Source organism: Xiphophorus hellerii, chromosome 9 (genome assembly GCF_003331165.1).
Source record: "Xiphophorus hellerii strain 12219 chromosome 9, Xiphophorus_hellerii-4.1, whole genome shotgun sequence".
Lineage (NCBI taxonomy): Eukaryota > Metazoa > Chordata > Actinopteri > Cyprinodontiformes > Poeciliidae > Xiphophorus > Xiphophorus hellerii.
Window position 1 is genome coordinate 9,963,546 of NC_045680.1, and position 19,566 is coordinate 9,983,111.

Here is a 19,566-nt window from a genome sequence, read left to right on the forward strand (position 1 = left end):
AGCTATAATGTATCACTATAAAATATGAAGTGGATTAACAGAACTGAACAAACTGTGATTCGTTTTAAGCACTTTTAAGAAAAATAAAAACACATTTTGTCAGGATTTGGTCCAGAAACTAATATTTAGCTTACCGCAATTAATTGGCAAAGGTTTGAAAACTAGTCGACACTTTAAAATTTTGATTTGTTTCTGAAATGTATTTAAAAATATACATTTAAATTACTAGACCCCAACAAGTCCACCCCGGGCCCCCAAATGTCCTTGAACCCTACTTTTACCACCCTCTGCTGCTGGCTCCAGGCTACACCCACTCATCGTCTGCGTAGCCTCATCTGCATCCTCCCTTAATGCTCCCTGGAGTCGGCAGCACTTCGCCTGTACTTTTGCATGGCTAAGAAGTAAACATACTTCAGAACGGATTGATGGTGCGTTCACAGACACAGCTCGACTTGAAATGAGAAGACGACCAAAAGAGACGAACAAATCAGGTAAAAACAATGCGTTGTGTTTATAGAAACCACTGTTGGATTTGTCGCTTTATTTCCAGCTAACGAAGTATTTGTTGCAGGATGCACTGGTTGTATTTCCCCATTTTATCTCTGCTTGTAAGTAGTCTTTATTTTTTAACCAGTAGTATGTGTTTCTCTTCTTTTAAAACTATTTGGAATGTGTGTTCCTGGTAAGCGATCTATCAGATGCACATTTTTAAAAAATATTGTTCTACTCTAGAAGTTAACAGGTTTTATAAGTTAAGATGAAAAACAAATGCGCAATTAACAAAAAAAAAACAGCGTATTATTTTGTATTAATGTTAGTTTGAAAACCACGTGTGCACTCTATCAATAGTCGCCTTGTTAAATTGAACACTTATGAATTTATGGAAATTTAATGAACCTTAAAAAATATAATTCAAAAAGTTAAATGAGAAAATAATACATTTGTTAGGATTTAAAAACAGAACTGGACGGGGAGAACGCAGTTTTTTATTGGGCCACTAATTCGTTTTCAAGTTTGATCTCTTGCCTACTAATTTAACCTAAATTGTTTTCACAGCTGAACTAAACCTGGATTTGTGTTACAGGTTTGCGTTCAAAGCTGGATATTAGGTAAGTTAATTTTCTCTTACAAACAACATAGCTGGAGTGATGTTCTGCTCTGCAGCCCATTTGTCTGTAGTCACATTATGTATTTATTATCAGCTTGTTAACACTGCATATTTAGTCTCTTTTCAGCTAAGCTTTTTTATTGGTTTTTATTTCTATTTCCTGTTGTTCTTGTACTGAGTGATTTCATTTTGTGGGTGTGTTTCCTTGCTTTTTTGCATCCATTTATTGGATATTTATTTATGTCACTTCTTATTGAAAATTTTATGGAGTATTCTTCTTCAGGGTCAACCACATTTAGGAGTAGACATCAGTGAATCTCATCTGTGATTGCAGTAACGTAATTTCACCCTGAATTTTTCAGAAAAATTCAGCCTTTAATTTGAGAGCTTTTATTCAGTGATTATAAAGTCTCATGTTACAAAAAATAAAAACAGAACTGGTAAGTCATCAGTGGCACATTTGTTGAACAATTTGGATGTTGCAGTTCCAGGAGGGAAACCTTGGCATCCCATTCCCAAGTAGCAGGATGCCTGACATGGGAAACCCAAACTCTACATATCTATACAAAGCTTATTTAAAGGCTAGTCAATATTTTTTTTTATGTTAATATTGCACCTCTTGCTTCCAACTAAGTTAATGACAAATACAGCTCAAATGAAGAGACCACTGCAAAATAATCAGTTCTTTGATTTTACTCTTTATAGGTATATGTTTGAGTAAAATGAACATTGTTCTTTCATTCTATGAACTACTGACATGTCTCTGAAAATACAAACAAAAATTTAGCATTTATTTCCAGAAAATGACAAATGGTCAAAATCACAAAAAGATATGCAGTGCTTTCAGACCTCAAATAGTGTAAAGAAAACAAGCTTATGTTCATTCATTTAGAAACAACAATACTAATGTTTTAACTCAGGAAAAGAGTTCAGAAATCAATATTTGGTGGAATAACTTTGAGGTTTTCAATGGGGTTTAGTTCAGTGGTCTCTTAATTTTTTCCAGAGCTGTATCTGGAAAAGAACCTTAAATCCACTTTTATGTACAATTTGTGATGCTGTGGGACAATCGCTCTTCCAGAAGGAATCTTGTTAGATCCAGGAGATTTAAAATTTAGATCTGCTGAACTAATACAGATCTGGTGACCTAATTCACAGAAATTGTTCCTCAGACACAAAATCCAAATTCTTACATGATCAACACTCAGCTAAATCCTATTAAAAAAACCTCCAGGCAAATCTGCAGGGATTAAAGCATTAGTTTCAGTGGATGATCTAGAGATCTTTCTATCTGAGCCCATCGGCTGATATGTAGAGAAAAAGTGCAGCAATCTAGCATGTACAACAAAATTTATCAGGATATAACTGAACAGGAATTTATTCCTATGTATTTATTGGAAACTCCTGCTTGTGGAAACATGCTCAAACAGAAAACCCAAGTCTTTTGATGTAACAGGTCAGCTTGCGGCTAAAAATCTTAGAAGCATAATCTAGCCTTAGAACTACATGGAAAATGCATTACTTTGTGCTGGAGCAGTGAAGTCTCACATGCTTTAGGCAAGTCAGAGAGGTATTCCTCTCAGTGAGACACCCAGATGTTTTTCAGCACTTACATCATCACTTGGAGAGTGACTCATAGCGAGTGCAACTTATCCACCCTTGTAATGCATGTTTTAGATGTACACATACAAAAAAATAATTAGAGGTCTGGCAGGGGACTGAAGAGTCCATTTACCGTAAAGACTTGGAAAACTCTCATAAGGCTTTTGTAGATGGCTGGAATCCTGAAATGACATCAAATTGTTTAGATCTTCATCCCATCATTTACACAGTAATCTGGTTCATATGGAGAATAACTTTTATTTGCCAGTGCTCATCCGTCTTAGTGCAGTGACACTCTTGAACTTTTGGGATGTCGCCTATATATTGACTTCCACTTTGGTGGAAGCTTTTCTATCAACTTGTTCTCTCTGCTTTTCAAATAGCACTAAGAGTGAAAAGGAGAAGCCAGCCATATGACGAGTTGTACTACAAGTATATTCACCGTACCCTGCAATGGAAGGATGCAGAGGAACAATGCAAGCAGCTATCTGGCAACTTAGCCACTGTCTCCAACCTGGCAGAGTACCAACAGCTAAACAGCTTCTTAAAAAACCAGAATATCTCTCATCGTGTGTGGATTGCCAGGAAAATCCTAACACGTCAAAAAAGTAGGTTAATTTTGCTTATTTTGTCAACAAATAAGATGCACAAATGTTCCACATTTTTAGGAGTAAAATGTTTATTTTACGATTAACTTTTATAACTACTTCCTTCTCTCTCTGTTTGGGATGAAATCAAAGACTCTTCCAAGACACTGATTCTGGATTTCTCCAGGCGTTCGGACCAGATGCATGCTCACCTTCTGCGCAAGTTTCCCTCCATGAGCTCATTGACTGTTTGCACCCAACTCCACTTCAATCTAAACACCTCCGGAATTTCCACAGTCTTTTCTTATTCCATTAATAACTTCCAACTCCGAGCAAATCTGACCCAGGGAAACCCTGTTCAGTTGGCTCTGCGGACACACGGCAAACAAGGGCCTTACGTCAACGCTTTCGAACATGACGGCTCCTGGCACTCTGTGTGTGTTTCTTGGAGCCAGGATGACGGAAGCTGGGCCCTGTACACTCACGGCCACGTGGTTTCAAGGGGGAATGGCATGAATTGTAGTAATGACAGCATTAGCCCAGATAGCTTCTTCATTATCGGTCATGGGCAGAACGGCTCTTTTGAGTCAAATGATGCATTCTCAGGGAGAATAACCAATCTGCACATTTGGGATCGGGTTTTGAGCAGCTGTGAAATACTCACCATGGAAAATGAGTGTTCAACCATCTCCTCTGGGCTGGTGTTTAAGTGGAGTGAGCCATTACTGGAAATAGAGGACCAGATGTGGGAGGAAAGCCCGTGTCAAGGTACAGTTTAAATGACAGGAAGAAGACAAAGTTTTTGCAAAAATCTAATATCAAGGCTTTAGTCTATGATGAAATTAAGAGGAAAAGAACTCGTGTATTTTAACCTAAAGGTAAAAAAAAAAAATCATCCCTTAAAGTCCAAAGCTTTAGAAAACTATGCAGCTTTTTTTTTTTTTATTTCACATTAGTTGATTTCACAATTGAGTTGGGTGTGGTTGCTATGCAGACAAAAAAAAAAAATCTAATGGACACCAGGCCAAACAGCTTTTGAGCACACACAACTAAGTAACATTCCATGTAGTAACCCCCACCCATCTGGCACTTTCAAGTGGAAAGACTTGAAATTTGATGTTGACAGACATTTTTCAATCTAATCTAACTGAGATATAACTGTCAATTATACCAACTTCCAGATTTGAAAAGCTCCTAGAAACATTCCTCAATGGACTCACAGCTAACTTTGGAGTAAAAGCTGAACACAAGTTCACACCACTCCTTGCAAATTGGTATTTCAAAGGAAATTGTAGCCCATAAAACTGTTTCCTTTCATTTAAAAATGATGTGCTACTTTGTCTTTTTACATCACATGTAAAGTTAATGGGAACTGAAGTCTGTGCGTGTAATGGCATAATATGTTAGAAATTTTCTTGGCATGGTTAATTCTCAGATCATGAATACTTTTCCAAAGTGCTTTCCTGACTTATCTACAGTAGCTGTTAATACTGAGAAATATTGTTGTTTTTTTGTTTGTTTCAACCACCAAACTGAGGACTAACAGATAAAAATGAGCAATATGACTAAGTTGTAGCTGGCAAACTAACTCTAAATGGTTCTTGTAAATGTTTTTTAACTTAGATCATTCTGAGTCCCACCCTTGAAAACAGACTTCTCCCTCTCTGACATCATGGTCCCCAGTGAGCATTAAGTGTCCAAAAGCCTCACTCCCTCTCCTACAACTGAACTTGCAAACATTATAATATACTCACTTTCTTTCTGACTTACATTCCATATTTGTTATTTCTGCTCAATATTTAAACCCCATAATACTTATCAGCCAGGCTCTCTAAAGCAGGTGGTCAAGCAAAATACACAAAGTTATTTTACTTCTGAAACATTGTTATAAAACATTTTATAACTTACTGGACTTTTTACACTTCAAAGGCTTTTTTTTTTTTTACAAAGGGCCATTTGCATCAATATGAATAGTACATTTGATCAAATGAAAACTATAAAATATCTGGAAGGTTTGCGCTGTAAAATAAAAGCAAGGGATATTTAGAAACTGTGCATTCCAGATTAGCTTTTAATAAATTGTTATGTAAACACATTTTAAATGTTATTATTTTAACAAAAGCATTAATCCTACCAATTTTCTTTGCTAGGGAAATTTGCTGATTTCACTGTGGATTTATTTAATCCGTTGTTGGATGGGACTTCTTGGCAAAACCAAACTTTCATTGTCAAAGTTTTCCAGAAAAAGATGGTCCATGAAGATTGTGGAGTGTTTAACCCAGTTACAGAGAGCTGTCTCTTAGAGAGTTGCAACTCATACGAGAGAGTTGTCTGTCAATTAAAGAAGGGTACGTTTTTATTTTTTGGTCTGTTCTAATGAAAACCTGTCATGATGTCTTACGTTGGATATATTATGTAATATTTAACTATACTATATCTGACCGTACACATGTAATTATAAAGCATAAAAAAGGCACTAAGGCTGATCATAATCAGCATCTCATATCAGGGCAATGGCCAGAGAGTAAAAATCTTTTGAACACACAATTTAATACTACAAGTGACTGTATCGGGCTAGCATGAAGTTGCAAATCAAACATTTCATTTGTGATGTCATTTAGAAATTTCAGTTCCAAGCATGTGTAGCAAGTACATTGAAGTAAAACAGTGATTAAAAATAGTTTTTTGTGGTACTCCTCATGGGAGTTTGGCAGGGATAAAATCATAAGTGCTGGAAGAATAATAATTACTAATTAGAACTGAAAACTAAAACTGTTTATAATCCAAACTTTAGTTTAAATAACTTGCCACGTTGGTTTCATCTGTCAAATTTGTTGTATCAGTTGATCTGACTACACTTTATTGTCTATACTTTTGCAGCAAAGCCCAGTTTGCCAAAGTCTCCTTTTTTCAATAAATTGAGCAAATATCCAAACATCACGCAGGTAAGTTGTGACATCTAGTTGTCTTTGGCAAAAGTATATCATGTAATTTAATCCTCATAAGCTTAAAAATGTGTAAGTATACTGAAAGAAACCTTAAAAGCAGAGCTACTACATTAAAAACCTAGTCTGTGTACATCAGATATGATATTTTTATATCAGACTTATAATTTTGACATAGGAGTTTGTTTTTTTATTTGTGAAGCACTTCCTAATTTTATTTCCACAAAGATGTTGTTTTGGACTTATATAATTGGTGTAAATCATTTAGTCAATTTAATGTGGTTCAGAGCTGTTTGTCTGTCTGTGTCTAGGTAATGGAGGAGCTAAGCATCAACACCTCCCAAAACAGAGATTTGACCTCCCTGCAGCAGCTGACTCAGGCGGCTGTGCATACAATAGAGGCTGATGGCCATCACCCCTTAACCTCAATTGACATCCTCCACTTCGCTCAGTTGATTGATGGCATTGCAGTCAGCACCCACTCTGCAAGAACCAATTCAGCAGAGGTCATGATGTCCATTGCTACAAACTATTTAAAGCTAGCAAATGTGATGCTTGAGCCGCAAACAGCTACGCAGTGGGTTGGTCGGACTGAGGATGGGGTGAGATATTATATTTTGTTTGTGTAACAGTAGTTGTTCATCAAATTTTCTACCTATAGAACCCCTTCCTATATTAATTGTGATTTTTTTTTAAAAACTGTTTGCAGGTCAACACTGGACCATTTACAATTATCAAGAGCATTGATAGTCTCACCGAAGCTCTTGCAGACACACTGTCTGTGCAGCAAAGGGGCTTCACTTTCTCTACTAAAAACATAGGTGATGTGTTGTTTTGAATTATTCTTTTCATCTCAGAGTTTGCATCTTCATACATGTAACATAAACCATTAGTTGTATAAAATAACAGAAGCTGTGCACATATTATGCTTCCTGTGCTATCAGATGTGTACCTGAAGTGGCAAAAACTTTCTCCCGAGAGCAACAGTCAGGTCTTCAAGCCATCTGCAGTCTCCTCTCACAGGCCCAGAGGAGGTAGTCACGATGAGCTGATTATCCCAGAGTCTGAACTACAGCGGTTACATAAATTAGGTACGTAGGAATGAAATATCGTCATTCACAACTTATGTCTTTGCACCATGAAAATTAATGTCTAGATTTTAATATTTGAAACTCAGCCATCGACAAAAATTATAAATTTAAATGGTAACACTATTTTAGGTAGACATTTTTAACATGTCAGAGGCCCAACTTGTTAAAAGATACTTTCAGTTTTTTGGTTGTTTTTTTTTTGCCGATTCATTGCCACTTTCTATTCTTTTGGTTATCACTAATCTATGATGGGTTACACATCAAGCTGTTCTTTCTGTGTGAAAACAGGATGTAAAGAAGTGATGCTTATTCATACCCACTACAGCCACCTCAGTGAGGTTGTGTCTGCAGCAGAGAAATCTACAGAGACTCAGCTAAACACAACAGAGAGGTTAGACACCATTGCTCCATTGATGTTATTCCGAAATAAAAACAGTACATCTGAACTCGCCTCAACAATTTATTCTTATCTCATATTTCTAATGAACTTCTTCTGTTGTTTAATTTGATCAAGCAAAACTACCAGAACTGTAGAAATATTATCAATTTTCTTTGCATCAAAACTGATGCTTCTACATTAGTCATCTGTACAATGATCTGTCCTTCAAATAAATGAAGCCAGTAGATTATTTTAAAGTAAGATTTATGTTAGTGATAACTGTTCTTTGTCTTTCTAGTACTCTTCCAGGCAAACTAACCTCTGCTGTCATATCGGCGACTGTCAGAGATGTCTTGAAGGGCCAAACCGTCCCTGTGGCTGTCCAGTACACCCTTTCATCTTTACAAGTGGTACAGGATGTTGTTCATGGTGCCTCATACTGTAAAATAATCTAAACAATTACTGTACATGTACTCATTCTATTATTGAAGTTACTATTCAAAGATTTGTGAGTTTTTAAAAAAATATTTAGTTCCAACCAAAAGTGGCATTTCTGCTAATGATATAATTTAAACAAAAATTGTAAAATTTATTTCTAAACAACAAAATAAGGATTCATTTTCCTGAGGGAAAGAGTCCAAAATGAAAGACGAATAATAAATTTGAATGAAAACATTGTCCTCTTACATACAAGAAGGGCATTGATTTTCTTGAAATAGTAGCATAGAATGGTTTGAGAAGATGCATGTGAAATTCTAGAAAACTCAATGTCGACCTCAATGATTACAGCCTGCTAATGGATTACATTCAAAGCTTTTGCCGTGGTGCATTTAAGGGAACATGCTGGAATCCTCATGGTAGGATGCTAAGAGATTTGTTCGTATTTAGCTTGGTTATTACAATATTTTGACACTTTGCTATTGGAAGAGATGGCAAATAAACACAAATCTATCTTTTTGTTTCTAGACAAAGTATTCCCAGAGAGTTCCTCCTGTTTGCGCATTTTGGAATTTCAGCCTGCTGTAAGTTTGACCAACAGCAGATCCACTTTAATAGACATGGCACATTTTTCTATCAATAAGATCTCAATGAAATTAATAATTGGGGTCTAAACATTGGTTTTTAAAAAAACATATTTTGTATGATCAGACTTAAATAGTTTATTCCAAAAAGCATAGCGAATCAAAGTGTATTATCATCTTAGTATTATATACAGTACAGACCAAAAGTTTGGACACACCTTTCTAATTCAATGGGTTTTCTTTATTTTCATGACTATTTATAAGGCAAGAAATCCCACTTATTAACCTGACAGGGCTCACCTATGAAGTGAAAACCATTTCAGGTGACTACCTCTTGAAGCTCATCAAGAAAATGCGGAGTGTGTGCAAAGCAGTAATCACAGCAAAAGGTTGCTACTTTGAAGAAACTAGAATATAAGGGGTATTTTCAGTTGTTTTACATTTTTTTGTTTAGTGCATATTTCCACATGTGTTATTCATAGTTTTGATGCCTTCAGTGTGAATCTACAATGTCAATAGTCATGAAAATAAAGGAAACTCATTGAATTAAAAGGTGTGTCCAAACTTTTGGTCTGTACTGTACCTTTGCAACACACAGATATATGCGAACCAATGTCTCCAGTAACCACTGGACAAGAGACGGAGTACACCACACAGGGCAACACATGGGCAGAAATGACAAATATACTGTAGATGCACACACTCACCCTGGAGGACAAAAGCCAGAGTACCTTGTGATAACCCATCCATGCATGGGGAGAACTAATGAACATTTATGTTTGTGTCAATGCTTTTGTGCTCTATTATCTAGGCATAGTCACGGGAGTGGCTGGTCCAGTGATGGCTGCTCCGTGATCTCTGTTGGCTCTAGTGATACTTCATGTCTGTGTAACCACACAACCAACTTTGCAGTCCTGATGAATTACATGGAATCTAAGGTAACAACACATTTATTGACAGGAGGTAAATATCTGCTCCTGTATGTGAAACACCCACAGCTTAAACTAGAGAACCAAAGACAGACATTTTACTGTTATATTAAAAACATCCAGTCTGACCTGTCTTACAGTGAATTCCATGGCATTAATACTTGGTAGTTTCTATTGAAGCATGGGACAAGGTTTGAACTCTAGATATACGCTCATAGAAACCCTATATTATTTGAAGAGAACACTAAAAAAAGAAAACAAGTGACCCAAAATAAGTGAGTTAATTTGTTACAAGTAATCAAATTAAGTTTATTCAAGCAAATATATATGGTGTATTAAGTTGTCTGGTTAAACAAATGTAAATAAATTAAGTTTAACTAACTTAATTTGATTACATGTAACAAATTAACAAAAATTGTAAAAATTGGAGCTCCATTCTCCTTTTTTCAGTGAAAGCTTAGATGTTTAGATGTAAAACCAAGCAAACAATTTATGAGGTGACTATAAACTCCCATAGGCCATAATTAATTTTAACTCTTGTTTAGTGAAGTTGAAGAGCTTTTAAACTTTTATTGAAGATGGATATCAGTATAAATGTAAAAATAATCAAGATTTGTGGCAGATATTATGGGCTGTAGTCTCACACACAATAAGTAGTTGAAGGCGTGAAATTGATTTTTATAGTTAAAATATGCTTAATCTTAGACATTACACATGAGAAAACATTGAATAGAGTCTTCACAATCTTCAGTTCTAATGTCTTTTCATGTGAAGATCATTGTTAGTGAAAGGTAAAATATAGCAACATAAAATTTTAGGATTTACCATATGATTTACCAACCAAATCTCCATATTAGAAAAGATTTCCCACTCTCATTTTCTCTTTTCCATTACCATGTGTGTCCTCTGTTTCAGTGGAGTCCTGAAGAAGAGCTTATTTTGACCAAGCTTACGTTCATCGGCTGTGGGGCATCTCTCTGCGCACTGGTTGTGACCTTGATGCTCTTCACTGTCCTGGAGTGAGTAGCTGTTTAACGTTGCTGTTCTATTCACCGTTGATGCAAATAATTAGCCTCTGTGCTGTCACAGCCAACAAACTTTGAGCTGGTTTGATTTGCCTTAAACTTAAGAATAAACTTCTTTTCCGACAACATTCATTCTATGGGTATTTGTTGCCAAGTGTTGGTTAAATATTTTAATTTAGATTATTTCTGATAATAAAATGGATGCTTATGTTATTAGTTCATCTTACTCAAATGTGTTGATTCACACTCCAGAATAAGGTCCTTAAATGAACTGAAATTACTAAAAATACACACATTAATCTGGCATGGGATGAAATATTGGGAGTTTGGCCACTCCCCTTCTGTCCCACAGGCTTTTATCAGTATTGACTTCTGCTAATGCTGTAATTGCTGTTGTCTACATGTGAGTCCTCTCCGAAGTTTTATGGTAGAATCCCACAGCTGGCAATTAACATAATAGTCACATAGGGATCTCAATCAGCAGAAGAGATGCTGCCCTGACAATTTATAAATGTCCTTAAAGCAAAGAGGGCAGCAGTTCATTTCACACATTCTGCTGTATGATCTTCATTTAACTCATCCCACTCCAAAGATAAAACACTGACTGGAAAGGTGGAGATTTGCTTAGAGACTGTAAAATTTATTTGGTGTGAAGCACCAATGCTGACATTTGCCTAAATGGTTAAATAATTGAGCTTTAATGGAAGTTTTAGTACTGCTGCACTGCTGCAGCACATTAATAAAGAGAAGCATAAAGCTGTGTCAGCTTGTTGTGGTTTAATACTTTGGTGAAAAGAGTAATTATATTATTCTGTTGTGTCTAAAATGACACATCCTTAATTTCTTTTAGGATGTGTTAAGCGGGAACAAAACAATTATTATTGTTACCCATTTAAATGAGTTTTATTTAATCTGACAATGGATTCTGTTCTCAATAAATTTTTTTTTATTGCCGTTAAACAATTGTATTTTTCTGGAAAACAAAATAGGAAACTAAGGTTTTTATTTACTTTTCCCTTATTTCCAATTAAATCTCAACAAGTTGAAGGAATCATGTGGCAAATTTATAGAATTAGATCAGCTGTGATTAGAGGTGGTATATAATAGACACATGCATAAAACAGGTGAATTAATTTAACTGAATTAACATTTTGTCCACTGTTTTTAAAACTCAATTGTCACATCCTGTTTCTTTAACTTAGCAATGAAAGTAAAAGTAATCTTACACGTGGAAAAATGTATTCTTGATCTCACTAAGTGAGATTGATGTTGATTTTCTTTTTTTACATATTAGTCACACTGAGTTTTTTCAGTGTATCCAAGGAAATAGTGACAATCATTTGGCATTTATCATTTAATTTACTTAGCTACTTCAAGATAGTTTTTGTTGAAAACTTCAGTCATAGTTATCTTCCATTTGGGTTCAACAACACCTGTCCTCAAGAGGATTATCAGGCAGAATCAATGAAAAATGGACACGAAATTTAGATTTGTAAACTTGTCTTTTATAGTCAAAGTCATAGATTTAAATTTTGTAGTTTCTCTTATAGTTTGTCTTTTCTTCCTTTAACTTCAACCCGTTAACATAAATCTATGTTTTGTGTTGTCAATACGTTTATTTTGTACTTTTATGGGTAATTGGTTTAAGTTTGCAATAATTATCTCTGCTGTCCTTTAATACATCTCATAAGGATCTATAGAGAGACCAAATGAAGAAAAACCTAAACTTTCATTTGAATTCAAACATTTTATCAGCACTCATATGATGTGATTCAGTCTCGCTAAACATTTTTTCCTTTAAAATGTCCCTTTCTGTGTTTATAGCATCCCTAAATCAGACAGGACCTCCATCCATAAAAACCTGTTTATAGCTCTGATCTGTGCCCAGGTGATTCTGCTCTGCAGTGGCTCCGCCATACACAGCAAGGTACCGTACAGGCAGTAAACAAATCTTCTTTATTTATCAGTCTGTGTGAGTAATGTTGTCGCTCTTAGGGACAGATTATGGACAAATGTGAATCAAATAAGATAGTATAAGTTTGCTAGTGGGAAAATATGGCGTTAAACAGCAGCTTTGTGCTGGTTACATACATGTTTTTAATTTTACTCCTTCATGACATACAAATTATAGTAATAACAAAAAAAATATTAAACTCATAATTATTAGAATGTCTAATTAACTAAATAGCCTACTATAAATTGTTTTGCTGCTATTTGAGGTTGAATATGTAAAAACAAATGGAAAACAAATAATTTTGGCAGATGATGATAAGTGACCATAAAAGCTGTACCAATCAGCTAGAAGGCCCAGCCTGTGGTGGTTAGTAAGATGGCTTGATGCTTGTTGGTTATTTTAGTATTAATAAGGTTTTCCATAACAAGGCCTGAAATAATACAACATAGTTAACTTGTTTGGATGTTCAGTGTGTTTCATAATTCTATTGCAATTTATTTGTTTTCCAGCATCTTTAATTTGTGGAAGCTGTATTTAGAGGTGAAACCAGAAGTTGTCATGCACTAATTGCAAAGATACATACATGTTTTTTCTCACTGTCTGAAGTTAAATCAGATCAGAATGACCGCCATCGCTTTAAACATTGAGGGTAATGCCCAGATGGTGATGCCATGTCTTTGGAAACTTCTGATTGGAGTTTGGTATAATATAATTTCAGACGGTGAGGAAAAAATGTGTATGTGTCTTACTAATAGGTGTCTGAAAATGTCCTTTTGAAACTCTATATAACAATTATGACACAGTATTTTAATCAGTTAAAATAGTACATATCATATCAATCATATTAATTATTTTATTAATGAACCTTTTATGAGACTTCTTTGCAATCATTAATTGCAAAGTGAAGTGAAGGTCACTGCATACCTTCACTTTGAAATGTAAACCAAAATCTTGCAATTTCTCTGTTTGTGATTTTCGTATAATTGTAGGTGGCATGCACACTTGTTGCTGCGCTGCTCCATCTTTTCTTCATGGCAGCATTCAGTTGGATGCTGGTTGAAGGACTGCTGCTCTGGAGCAAAGTAGTTGCAGTCAATCTCAGCGAGGATCATCACATGAAGTATTACTATCTCATCGGTTGGGGTATGGTGGTTTTGTGTATATGTCTTGTCACTGAAAAAGCAAAGCAGGTCTGGTGCCTAAATATCTTAGACATTAAGCAGATATTCATTAAAATTTAAGTAAATCTTGTATAAATAAAAAAGACTTGACTGTCACAAATACTGTATTTGTAATCTCCATGTATTTCCTGTTTTTTTAAAAAAAAATCAAACTACTTAATCTCAAGTAAATTAATTTTTATCCTAATATTATCAGGTCTTCCTGTGCTGATCGTCACCATCACTCTTGCATCAGCCTCAGGCAACTACTCAGCTGATGACTACTGTTGGCTCAGTGTCCAAAATGGCATCATCTGGGGATTTGTTGGTCCGGTCATCTTCATCATAATGGTCAGAAATTTATCTATTTATTTTAAGTTGTTGATTGTGCTATTTCCACTGTTAAAGTGCTAAATAAAACGAACATTCAACTTTTGTGTATCTGGAAATCCAACAGTTACTGCGATCTAAATGTTGGTCTTTTCCTTGGAAATTATTTTTTTAGAAAAGTGTAACAGTTTGATTTTGTTCTGCAGTTTGATCATTAATTATAAAGTATTTTGACTTTTTTCCACTTTTTCCCTTCAAGTTATTAACGTATGTGAGCTTGAATTATAATATTTTTTTAAAGGTGAAATCACATTATTAGACAAGAAAATCTGTAATAATTTATTTGCACAGAACATTTTAACAGAAAGACATATAGCAAAATAAGAATAATTATCTGACTTTTTTCTGTTCTATTTTCATTTGTTTAAATATATTTCCAGGTCAATATCTTGGTTCTGACCAGGGTGGTAATCATCACCGTCTCTACAGCAAAGAGAAGGTCCATCATGCTCGCCTTGGGCATGAGTCCTGCTGAGCAAGCCTATGAGCAGATCAGGTAGTGGCCACTAGGAGGCACCATTTGTCCTCTTTTAAAAATGAATGTGTCAGGGATGCTGGGCGAAAGCTGTAGTCACAAGTTGAATCCAAATGTATTTTCTTTTTATCAACTTGTCAAAATATATATTTTAAGTAGCTTTGCATTAATGCTATATATTTTTTAAAAATATTTAAATTACTTCAAGTTTTAACTGTCTTAATATGTTGTAATTTCAGGTAGCTTTTATAATTGAAATTCCTACAATTCCTTAGTGTTTGTCCTGCTTTTATTGGGTGTTGATGTCCTTTAAGGTCTGTAAGACTCTTTGGTTTATAACAGTGTACCGTATCACTCTTTTTTAATTTGATTCAGAGATAGTATGAAGTGTATCATTGCTCTAATAAGAGTTAATCTTTTGCATGCAACATACCCTGCCTCCATACACGATTAGTGTTAAAATCTGATGGTAATACAAATAAACTGTGTATTTATGTGAATGTTTTTATTTGCGGGTCCACTGAGGAGCACAGTAGATGCACTGTGAGAGTTTTCAATGGAGGCCTTGAACTGTGTTGCACCTCTGGGCGGCAGCCGGCGTGGAAAGTCAAACACATTGGCTCACAGAATAAACCAGTTCTAGGTGCATGTCATTTCACAAACACACAAATGCACAGACAGCTGTTGTGGTTTGGCAGTCACCTGAGTGGGAAGCTAATTTTACTCTAAACAGAATTAAGTCACATTGAGGGTGGGAAGTTGTCACCACATCAGCTTTCCTGCCCACATGGTTTTGTGTATGGAAGAAGCAACCTGCCGGAGCTGCTGGATTTTCTTCTAAAAGGAGTTCAAAATGTAAGGGTGGTTATTATGCAAGCTGGAAGAAGTGGAAGTAAAGCTTAATATAAACAGAAAGGAATCAGAATAGTTGAATTATTTTTTGTACTTTTTGTTTGGGTCTAAAAATTATTTATCCATTTCAGATCAAACTTATTTTACATGTTCCAATATCCGTTCATAAAATTCAGAGATGTTTTTTTTCAAGCATGTTTCTTCCTGTGCATATTTGAAGTTTTTCCTCACATTAGCATTGCATGATAATGCAAGTCTTTGGTTTTGTCCAGGGAAGAGTTGCTGTCCAAATGAAATATTCCTTGACTTAAAAAAAAAGTTAAATAATATTGACCTGAATTGGAAATTAAATAAAATTGACTGTTAGAACTTAATCAGGTGTTGCTTATGTTTCTTAACTCAGAATCACATGTGAGTGGTTTGATTTCCTTACTTGATTTATTCTTGTATTCATGTGAGTGCAGGGCTGCAGTGAAAGCGGTGTTGGTGTTGCTGCCAATCCTTGGACTGACATGGCTCTTTGGCGTTTTGGTACCATTTTCCATCGTCATGGCCTACCTCTTCATTCTTCTCAATTCCCTACAGGTAAGCATACACACTCATGTATGTTATTAGAACAGATATTGAAGACTAAAAAATTTGATATTACAAAAAAGAAATACTTCACATCCCAAGGTTTTGCACTTAATTTTTACTAACAAAAATAGGTTAAAGTCTCCATGAATACATAAACAAGTTTAATGGTCCCACAATCATGCACATTCATGCATGTTTTGATTTTATTTATTTATTTTTATTTTTTTTACATGGGATAGATTCCTTTTATGACTGTACAAGGTCTCTGGACCAGATATAAAAAGCACAAATCAATGCAAACAGCTAAATAGACTGCACAATCTATTTAGAAAATTGATGTGTGGTACCAATGGTAAAATATAAAAAGAAGAAAACAATATATTGGATGGATTTTAAGATTAATTTCTAATGAAAGGAAAACCAAAGAACAAGATTCTCTGAAAATTCCTTTCACTTTCTCGTCAGCTGGAACATTAAAGTATCAGTTTAGTTTCTCATTTGCTGTCAGTGCAATTCTCTGCTTTTATCCTGACATAAATATAGCTTTAACATGTGCTGCTTAAACACTGCACTTTCCAAGTACGCTGACATTACACAAACTTATCAATCCAAGAGACTTTGATGGTTCTCACAGGAAATGTTCACAAATATGCAGGTATTTCATATACAGAGGAACACCTCTATAGCTCGAGTAATAATTAAAGCTTATATAGCTATTTCTTCAAATGTCTAAGCTTAAAAAAAGCTTTACACACATATCAAAACTGTAAATATTATTGCAATATTTTGATCTTTTTCCATGGTTGCTTAAAGTCGCCTTACCACATGAAATTGTCATGTTTTATTTCACTTAACAAATGGATTTTAAAAACTTGAGATAGTGTAACATTGTGCTTCTAACATGTTGTTAATCAGGCTTTAAATATTATAAATATATATATTTACAATTCTGTACTTCTCTTCTGGTTCACTGCAGTAGTTGGGAAAACCTGCTCAAAAATGTGTCGAGAGCTAAAAAAATATTTTCAGACCCCTAAATGTTTTTAATTTACAATTTACATAAAAAAACAAAAATATTAAGCTGATCATTTTACCTTGCGTTGTCTTTATAGAATCACAATGGACATTAAATACAGAAATTTTAAAAAAATATTCTTTAAACTAGCCCTTTATCTGTAGCTCTCATTAGTAATAAATAATTTGAAGCAACTGATCTATGCACAGTTTGTCATACATTTTAATTCACAATTAGGTCAGTACTTTTTAAAGCGTAGAAATTATAACAGAAGTTAGCAGCACTGTGTTGCTTCTTGGTCTTAATTGGAATTAGGCCCCTGAATGAATTTCTGCTTAGGGCCTTAATCAGCCTTGCTCTGAGTTTGACCAAGAATGCCCATCTGTACTAATTCCAGTTTTATCTGTTTCCCTCACTTAAAACTACATTCTGATTACAAATGTTGCATATATCACATTAGGCAGATTTGAATTGCCTATAGTGATTTGTAATAATGTAATATGTAGTTGTAATAATGTAAGAAGTAGTTGTTCTAAGTTTTTTTGTAAAGCCTTTAAAACAACCATCTGTTTGTTACTATTAGCTGGAAAAAGGCAAAGGTCGTAAATAACATCAGAGTTTAAGCAATTTAAACAATATTTTGTTCATAAATCAGAAACAAAAAGGTTTTCTATTAAACTTAGAAATTCTGCAGTTCTCATATGAAGAGGATACGAGATATATCAAGGTGTTTTTACTTGTCATTGACAAATATAAAGTAAAAAGGGGAAAAGGTTGCTGTCTATGTGTTAAAAAGGGAATTACTTTAAAATGAAAATTGTACTCTAATTGTTCATTTTATTTTATTTTCTGCTTTTTGTATTCAAAGCTCAGTATTATTGTTCTTTAGTTCACATTGTCAAAACCCCCTTTTTTTTAAAAATTGTGGATACTGTACTGTTTTTGCTGTTTTATATTTTTTGTTTGATATTTTATACACACACATTAATGTTCAAATATGCATCCATTCTTTAATAAGAAAGGTACCTGTTTGGATCATGATTTTCTGCTTTTAAGAGTTATTTTCTACTTTCCTGTCCAAACGGAAAGCCTGAAACATATTTTGTAATACTTTCTCTGTAGCAGACCAGACTGGATTCGGCCCTTCCCCCCCCACTTCTCTGCATCTGCTTTTGCAAGTCGTAGTTATCTTTTAATCAGCTGCATCTTTAATTGAGCTGTATATTTAACCGGAAAATCAATAGAGGACTTAGCTCTACTCTAATCATTAAGTCAGATCCTTTGCTTACCATAAATAGTTTTTGTTTCCCCTCTCATATCTAATTATATTTTTTCCATGTCGACAGTAATTAACACAGAGGGGTTTACTTTGCTCTTGTTGTAGGACTGCACTGTTTAACATTTTAATGTGTGATATGGATTACTGTTATGTGTTTAATTCTAACTGGCTCTGTCTATTCAGCTTTTCATTTCTGAATCCTACATTCTGTTTTTCTTTGCCTGCTACTTTTTCTAAATTTCATGGATCTCTTAAGTTTTCTCTTTTTGACGATGCAGTATGGCCTTGGTCATTAAGTAAAAGACACCAAAATTTATTGATTACACTTTTAATCAGTGACTTGAACAAAAGTGACTAAGCTTGTTTGTTTTTCTTCTATAAAGACAAAAATTCTATTTTCTATGGCAGTTTGTTATATTAATTCAAGGACACTTTTAATGAATCAATGAATTTTTCTCTGATAAAAGCAAATAAAAATGGAAAAAGTTAAAACATTTCTTGCTGGAAATGTTAAATTTTCAGAAAACACCCTATTCTGAAGGATAAATATCCAAGTGGTCATAAGGAAAAGTTCTTGAGCTTTTACATTTTGGTAAACCACTGACAAATAAGCCTAATTTTAACAACCGTACAGGCATGTTCGAACTCCAAACTCAACCATATTTAATGTTGTGCAGGTGATTTGGGTAACGTTATACAAGTGGCTTTTATGCCAGAACTGTATCAATGAGTGAGAGCAGATTTAAGCAGTTTTCTCACATGGGGCTTAAATAATATCCAAGGTGAAACTAAGACCCCTTATGTATTATAATCTGGCTTCTGAAACATCTCACTACATTTATACAAAATATAGATGGGAGGTTTACAACTTTAGGTTTCACTTCAAACTAACTAGCCTTGAATGGATTGGAGTCAGAAAACTCAAATCCAAGTTCAGCAGGAGTTGAGACTCTGCAGCCACTCTCCATGTGCAGGGTTGCACCTGCTCTGTGTCTGGAATAGAGGAAACACATTGCTCTGATTATTTCTTATTGGCTATAACGGTAATCTAAAAATATTAAATAGGTTGAGTGAAGTCATCTGTACAGTTCCTTGCAAAAGTTCACTTTTATCACATCATAGCCAAAAATTCCAACATATCCTGTAGGGATTTTATGTGTTAAATAAAAAATATGCA

The 19,566-nt window shown here is 34.7% G+C and overlaps 1 protein-coding gene across 2 annotated transcripts in view; it reads left to right on the plus strand.

Annotated features, from left to right (window-relative positions):
* Window positions 1–336: 336 nt before the first annotated feature.
* The window catches only part of LOC116725853 (adhesion G-protein coupled receptor D2), an 89,211-nt gene continuing 69,981 nt past the window's right edge, over window positions 337–19,566 (plus strand). Inside the window, exons 1-20 of one of the 2 annotated variants that reach the window (XM_032572232.1) lie at window positions 337–491; window positions 572–608; window positions 1,085–1,109; window positions 3,094–3,318; window positions 3,451–4,065; window positions 5,448–5,645; window positions 6,178–6,242; window positions 6,554–6,844; window positions 6,952–7,063; window positions 7,187–7,333; window positions 7,622–7,724; window positions 8,011–8,122; window positions 8,679–8,734; window positions 9,546–9,672; window positions 10,579–10,682; window positions 12,513–12,615; window positions 13,632–13,785; window positions 14,020–14,153; window positions 14,573–14,688; window positions 15,984–16,104. In XM_032572232.1, the coding sequence (XP_032428123.1) occupies window positions 573–608; window positions 1,085–1,109; window positions 3,094–3,318; window positions 3,451–4,065; window positions 5,448–5,645; window positions 6,178–6,242; window positions 6,554–6,844; window positions 6,952–7,063; window positions 7,187–7,333; window positions 7,622–7,724; window positions 8,011–8,122; window positions 8,679–8,734; window positions 9,546–9,672; window positions 10,579–10,682; window positions 12,513–12,615; window positions 13,632–13,785; window positions 14,020–14,153; window positions 14,573–14,688; window positions 15,984–16,104 (2,844 nt within the window). In that variant the 5' untranslated portion in view covers window positions 337–491; window position 572. The remainder of the gene's footprint in view (window positions 492–571; window positions 609–1,084; window positions 1,110–3,093; window positions 3,319–3,450; window positions 4,066–5,447; window positions 5,646–6,177; window positions 6,243–6,553; window positions 6,845–6,951; window positions 7,064–7,186; window positions 7,334–7,621; window positions 7,725–8,010; window positions 8,123–8,678; window positions 8,735–9,545; window positions 9,673–10,578; window positions 10,683–12,512; window positions 12,616–13,631; window positions 13,786–14,019; window positions 14,154–14,572; window positions 14,689–15,983; window positions 16,105–19,566) is intronic. The other variant, XM_032572231.1, reaches the window with a different exon arrangement.